Below are 7,232 nucleotides of genomic sequence, written 5' to 3'. Positions count from 1 at the left end.
TTGACCTCTCCCTCTAGTCTCCAACACCTGGAGAGAGCCGGGAGAGATAGGAGTGGCAGGCGGGCGAGTGGAGGAGCAAGTGGAATAAAAATAGAAAGGTAGATGAGGGGAAACCCGCATATGGAACAGAGAAAGAGGAATGGATGAAATGGCAGAAAAGGCTTGTAATGACATAGAGAGAGAGAGAGAGAGAGAGAGAGAGAGAGAGGCAGGGTAACCTGATACAGAGAAACAGAGAATAATAATAGCAATAATAATAATAATAAGCTTTATTGGTAACACTTTACAATAAGCTTCACTAAGTTAAGGGTTAGTTAATGGTTAATAAGGGTTAGTTAATGCTTATTAAGTATTAACTAACCCTTAACTTAGTGACCCTTATTGTAAAGTGTTACCGCTTTATTTATATAGCACTAATCTAAAAGAAGAGTTTACAGGAAGGCATAACATAACAACAGATTCAGCAACTGCGCGGCTTATTTCTCACCTCAAATGTTTTCAGAAACATATTTCGGTGAACTATTTTCACAATATAAGAGATAAGTTTGCAAACGAGCCGCCATGTTTTTCCAATTTGAAATCCGGGGGGCAGCCGGCCCAGCGAGTGACAGCGTTCGTCCAATCAGGTGCAACAAGGAATATCGAAGCACGCCTATCAAGCGTCCGACTCTGGGAAGCAGCATGATCCCTCGCGTGAAATGATGCCCCTGTGAAAACATACCATTAGGGGGTTCAATTTCCACTTGGTCTTTTCATAATAAAAGTGTATACACTCATGATAGTGTGAGGCGTTCTGGATAAACTGTCCATCAAACGGTCCATCTTGCGGTGTTTTTGAGGTGGCTTCTGGGATTTTGTCGTTCACCCGCATGCTCAAAATGTATACAATTTGGATGAAAGTGTCCACCAAATGGCTTATGTGAATGTGAGAAATAAAGAAGAGAGAGAGAGAGAGAGAGAGAGAGAGGAGGCAGACTGCAGCCCCAGCAGACCTGATTTGATTGAGTCCACGGTGAGCCGGCCTCATGCACTCTCCTGCTTGTTTTCTCCCGCTGCATTATCTCCGGCTCGTCCCTCACCAACAAGCCAATTCCCGTTCCCCAGCTGCACTCGCCGCCTCCACCGCCGCATAATACATTTGTTTAGCGCTGTTAAGATCTACACCCATTGACGGAGGCTACCTGCTTGCGGTGAACCCATTTTTGCATGAAGCACCCGCTATCAGTATTCGCGAGCGCTGTTTGTTTGTGTTTTTTTTTATTTATTTTTTTACCAGCAAATGGGAAACTGTGTTTTCCCCCTTCTGCTGCAGCACCGCCATGACCAACACTTCGGTTTGGGTCTTGTTTTCGGTTGTAGTAGATTTGCTCTGTTGGCTGCTTTTTCCTAGTTTTTTGGGAGGGTTGTATGTAGAGCTGAACAATTAATTGAAAAAATGTTTAAATCACAATATGAACGTCTGACTTCTTGATTTGATTCTTTTAATGCAATGCATTTTGCTTGTTCTTTTATATGAATTTTATCTTTTTATCTGTCTTTTATCTGCCTTCTATTGATGTACAGCACTTTGAGCTGCATGTTGTGTATAAAAGGTGCTATACAAATAAAAGTTATTATTATTATTATTCTGCAATTTCCAAATCGCAGAGGCTGCAGTTAATTTCATAAGAGAGAGGAGTGTCCAAAATGGATTTCTGAACAAGGTGTTTAATCTTTGGTCCATGAATCAAGCACAGTATCGATGAAAACAAAATCACTTTTCTTTAAACAATTTGAAAGCTCTAAAAAATGTGTGACAAGAAAAATGTGATAATATGAATCACAGTTTAAATCGTAATTGCAATATTCTGTCAAATAATGGCAATGTCTGTATCTTTCAGCCCTAGCTGTATGGGGAGCACACAGTATGTCTTGTTTTGTTCTGTGGTGGCGGTTATGAAGTCCTGCTCCTCTTCCTGTTTGGGATCCTCTGGCTTTATTGGTCATAATGGCAGAAGGCAGGCTCGGTGCAGATGACAAATCGATGGACGGCTCTTGACCGCTCCTTTCCCTGCATGGCCCTAGTGCCCCCGGTCTCTTATTGGAGGCTTTAGAAGTTTTGTCGTTTCCCATCTGAAATCTTCCTTCCACTGGCCTTTCCTGACTCCGCCGCTTCCCTTCCACTCTTCCCTCTACCCACCTTTCACCTCACCCCTCCCCTCCCCCGAGTCATACGCCAGATCGGCATTTGTATGCCTGCCAGACTATCGCCGGTCCTCTCTCTCTTTCTTGCTCTGTCTCTCTTTCTCTCTCCAGTCTCCCTTGTAGAAAAAAATGTTGCACCCAGAGGAAATTCACTGAGATGAGAGTTTATGGCCTCTGAATCCTTTGATCCCGGGAACCTGGAGTGCAGTAATCATCTGTGATTGGAGGATGGAGGAGAGGGACAGAAGCCGAGTGGAGAGAGAGAGAGAGAGAGAGCGAGCGAGAGGAAAGAGGAGAGATGGCGGCGGCGGAGGGGGATAAGTGGATGGAGCTCGCCCCTAGCCGTGGGCCCCGGGGCTCCCGAACTTTCGCCATCAATTTCATGTAATGCCTGCTCAAGTAGAGCGACCCTTGCCGCCCCTGACGTCTGTCCGCGGCCAGTAAAAAGGGGGTAGAGTAAAAAAAAAGTAGAATAAAGGAGGAGATATAGAGGGAAGGAGATGGAGAGTGAGAGGCGAGGAGAAGAGGGGTTTAGGGTCCGGCTCAGCAGACCTGATTGGTTTATTACTGGCTGGAAAGTTTAGATAAATGGATCCTCTGTCGGCGGCGACGGGTCGGCCGGGCGACTAAATTGAAAGATCAGTGTCTCCGGGACGTTTTTACGAGGATAAGCGCTCAATGGTTTGATTGCCCCGGTGACTCAGCCTGTGGCAGGAGATACCCTTCTGTTTCCTCTCTGCGTATTGGGTAATTTTCATAATCTGTTTCGTAATGCCAAAACGATAGCAGCAACACATCATTTTCTCTGCTGTTTTTCTTTTTGTCCGCCAGCCACCTGCCACATTACTTGTCATCTTGATATTTTTTTTTTATTTTTTTTTTCAGTCTCTTCCTTTTGTTGTTTCTTGGTGTTTTGAGGTGTGATGTTTTCATAAGCCCTTTGGGTTTTGCTTTTTCATCTCACCTGTACACATTTTGTAATTTTCTCCTCTTTCTGTGTTTTTATCATTACATTTCATCAGCATGTTTTTGTTGCTTTGGCTTTGTGTTTTGTCACTGTGCAAAATATTTAGTAGTAGCTTCTATCCTAAGGGTTTTACCGTATCAGTAGTGCATACGTTTTTAGCAGAGTCCACATTACCTGGAGAAAAACTGCATACATTTTTAGCATAAAGTAAAGTAAAGTAGAGTAAAGTAAAGTAAAGTAAACTAGGACAGCATTGTTGCTCCACACTTAACCAGGGAATTAGAGGTGGGAGAAAGAGGTGGTTCCTGGTGGAAATGGTGTGAGTGACGACCTTTGGAGCGGCCCAGCTCATGAATAAAGAAGAGCGAGGGGAGGCGGCCTGGGCCACCGGCTTCATGCATATACATGAGCCACCGGCTCAGGTGACTGAAGCCGTACAACACGGAGGTCACGCTGCGGCCCCGCGGGTTTGGCACAGTTGATAGGACTCGAGTCCTGCGTGGTCCGTGAGCGGGGAGCGCACTCTGCCAGCGGCAGGAGCCGGATGGATAGCTTTACGATTAGGATTTCTTCCACAATAGGAGGAAACACCTGGGTGAGCCTGGTGATGGAAGATCACAGCCGACGGGTCTACTGAAGTGTTCTTGAGCAAGACGCTGCACTGCGCCTGCACTCTGACCCTCAGGTGAAATACATAAATATACAGTATAGGCCTCAGTGGGATATGCCAAGTGACAAATTCCTAAATTTGTCATTCAAATTTCAAAGAAAGCCCAGGTAAAGATATCTGCTCTGGAATGCTGGAAGGCTAAGAAAGAAGAGAGGGGAGACAGACAGAAATGTCTCAAATGGGAAATAAAGCTCACACATACAGGCATACAGCATAATGCATATTGACAAGCAAAAATACACAAGATACTAATATGCAAGAGACATTAAAATAAAGGACTAGACTGAAGGATGAAGGAAGAGGTGGAAAATGCCTTATATGGTTGTCTTTAGCTCTTATTTTTCTATCTTTTTGCAGGACTTCTCTCACATTATTATTGTCAGGGCGTTGCAGTTCCGACCTTTGACCTGCTTTCTGTCGGTTGCTTGTAACGTTGACAATCTAGGAGCCGAAGCTTTCTCCACTGTCGTAAGTCGCTCTGGATAAACACATATCTAAATAAACGTCTGGATAAATGGCAGCAAAGTGCTTTTAAAATGTAAAATGCAGTGTGTGTGAAGGCAGCAGCAGCAGTGGGAGAGAGGAGGCGGTTGGAAGATGCTTTCCAGAACCAGCTTCTCCCTGATTACAGAGCTTCTGTTCTGGAGCGCGGCCCGGATCCTACTGGATTCAACAGCAGCTGCTCATATTTAAAGAATGCTGTGCTCCTCGGCCCTTAAAGGGCAACGCCACATTCGACATGTGTTGCTCCGGCCCCTATCCTGCCCTCCTGCCCAACAACCCACCCTCCCTCCCTCCCTCCTCCCCTCCCCTCCCGCCTCCTCCTCTCCCTGGGTTGGCTGTGGTTTTGCCAAGTTTAAGTTCAAGCCTTTATTTTCGCTCATGGGAAATTTGGCTCGCTGCAAGGCATACAGCACAATGCATAACCGCAATAAGCAGAATAGAATAACATACAAGGGGGTTTATTTGCACAGTGAAAAAAATAGTTGTACACAAAGATAGGGTAGGATACAATGAAGTGAAATACAATGAAACACAGGAAGAGGAAATGTAATTACAGGTTATGTACAAAAAAAAAATATCCCAACACATTCATCATTGAGTCAGAAACAGAGTTTATGTTTTGGTGAAGCAGGTTTACATAATGAGAGCTTATACACTGAAAAAAATGACAAGTTGTCAAGTGATTATATCTTGTTTCCAGACCTGTCGAGCTCATTTCATGATATTTTTAGTCAAATTATCTGTCAGCACTGACAGACAACCTTGTTGGTTTCAATAAATTTCACTTGATACATGTCAATATGACTTCTTTCAAGAAATCATCATAAAACAATGAAGAACGTTTTGAAACAAGAAACAGATTTCACTTTTACCAAGTAAATGTCCTGAAACAAGTTACATTCCCCTGAAAAAACAAGTCAAATTCGTTTAAAACCGGTGAAATTATCTTCCAGTGCAGTAAGATGATTTCACTAAGATAAGCTTGATAAGTCTGGATAACAAGATAAAATACTGTAACACGAGTGCATACATTTTCAGTATGGATGAACCCAATGGGGAGTGGAACCCCTGAACCCCGGACATTATTGGTGCCTTGCTCTACCCATTGAGCTACAGGATCCACATGAAGGCCTCACGTAAACACCGGGCCGAGTCTTGCTTTCAAACCAGCTTCAGGTGGAGACTATTTTCCCTTGTACAACCTGGCATGTATTTTTTTCCTCTCTCATCATGTGGCCTTGCCTCAGCGATGGCCTTTTGCAGAAAATGAGCATCTGTTCCTCCGGCGCTCTCGCCCGTCTCGGACTTCACTCCGAGCCGCTCGTCAAACTGCGAGTGGTGCGGGAGCCGGCGTCAGCAGCGGTGAGCAGACCGCCTGACACCGAAACACGCGCCTTTGTAGAAGTCGAGGAACGCTTAATTGGGCTCCAATTAGAGCTGATGCTGGCTCATAGTGAGGTTTTTTTTTTTTGTTTGTTTGTTGTCTGAGAAGGGATGTGAACATAACCGCCTTGAAAGAGTCAGACGGGGTTGTTACAGCACAGGAATTGGAGGGGAAGTTTTATTTATTTATTTATTTTTGCATGAAATCTCCCTATTATTTCCCTTTCATTTTCATTCCTGGCAGGTCCCTTTTATTGACAAAGGGAAAGGTTGAACCACTGTGGCAAATTTCTCTTTCAAAGACTACTTTTCACCAGGAAATGACGGTGAAATTGCAGCTGGAGTCTTTCACTCTGAAAGGAACAGTGGTGGTGGTGGTGGGGGGGTGGTGGGGGGGGTGTAAATATTCCCCCTTTTGTATTCCCACTTCCCTGCCTGCCGTTGTTCTCTGCCTCTAGCCCAGGTTATCGTCATTCTGCCCACATCCTCCCGGTCCTTGTCATCTTTTTAAGTGATTTATTTATTCGGCGCTCCCAGCCGTTCTGCCCGGCGACGGCCCGCATCCTCCTGACCCCCCCTGCCATGCCCGCTTGTCGCCTCCACATCTCTTCGTGACAGTAAGCAATTACCAGGCCGTCATCTGCGCGGCCCTCTGCTCATTTATCGCCAAAACATATTCATAATTGTTGCTCCGCTCGCTAAAGGTGCCTCCAAACCTGTTATTAGGGGCTTAATTGCACCAAGCTAATGGCCCTCTAAGACAATGACCTCCCACCCCGGCCCCACCCACCCACCTTCCCCCCAAAAATCCTCTTGCAATTACCGTCAGGGTTTTGTCGCTGTTTGTTTGGGTTGGGTTCGTTGCTTTGGCAGATACAGGACTGGCAGAGGGCAGCTCGGCTCTAAGATGAAATCCTTCGTTGTTGCGGCCCCACATCAGGAGAACAAAGTCTTCAGTCTCACACACACATTCACACAAAGCTCGCTGCCAGTCCGATCCAACCTACCTTTGTTGGAGGTTACGTTTTAGGAGAATAAAGCACAGCTGTTCTCTGTGATTAAAAGGGAAGGCAGAAATTACCTTCTCCACTACTCTCTACTCTGTGAACACAAAACAATGAAACGACACGTTGCCTTTCGCCACCGAGCAGAGCGGGCGCGACAAGCTTTAGTCGCACAAATACCAAAAAAAAACAAGTCCTGGCCCCTTTTGACATCCATAAACGACGAAGGCAGTCGACGTGTTAAAAGTCAAGGCTCGAACAGCAGCGTTGAGACACGCTGTGCGGTAAACCAGTCGGGCTACAAGGTGCCCACGGCGCCTCCGACGCTCTCCAACCCGCCCAAACACACACACACACACACACACACACACACACACACACACACACACACACACGCTTATGAAAACACACTCAACCACACAAACCCTCCCACCACTAAACCAGACCTGACTGGTTGACGTTTCTCTGCGGAGAGGCACTTCCTTTAATGGCCCCGGCCTCATCTCCTGTCTCCCCTGGA

General features: G+C 45.7%; 1 protein-coding gene across 1 annotated transcript in view; it reads left to right on the top strand.

Annotated features, from left to right (window-relative positions):
* Positions 1 to 5,591: 5,591 nt before the first annotated feature.
* Positions 5,592 to 7,232, top strand: part of LOC139660241 (receptor-type tyrosine-protein phosphatase S-like) — a gene marked incomplete at its 3' end in the record, with an annotated part of 100,770 nt that continues 99,129 nt past the window's right edge. The window contains exon 1 of the mRNA XM_071538337.1: positions 5,592 to 5,778. Within this exon, the coding sequence (XP_071394438.1) occupies positions 5,592 to 5,778 (187 nt within the window). The remainder of the gene's footprint in view (positions 5,779 to 7,232) is intronic.

The sequence above is a fragment of the Centroberyx affinis genome, unplaced genomic scaffold, assembly GCF_046629955.1.
Source record: "Centroberyx affinis isolate AG114_WGS23_722 - 3 ecotype Tasmania unplaced genomic scaffold, CSIRO-AGI_Caff_v1 ptg003260l_1, whole genome shotgun sequence".
NCBI lineage: Eukaryota > Metazoa > Chordata > Actinopteri > Beryciformes > Berycidae > Centroberyx > Centroberyx affinis.
This window is presented reverse-complemented; position numbering and strand designations above follow the sequence as displayed.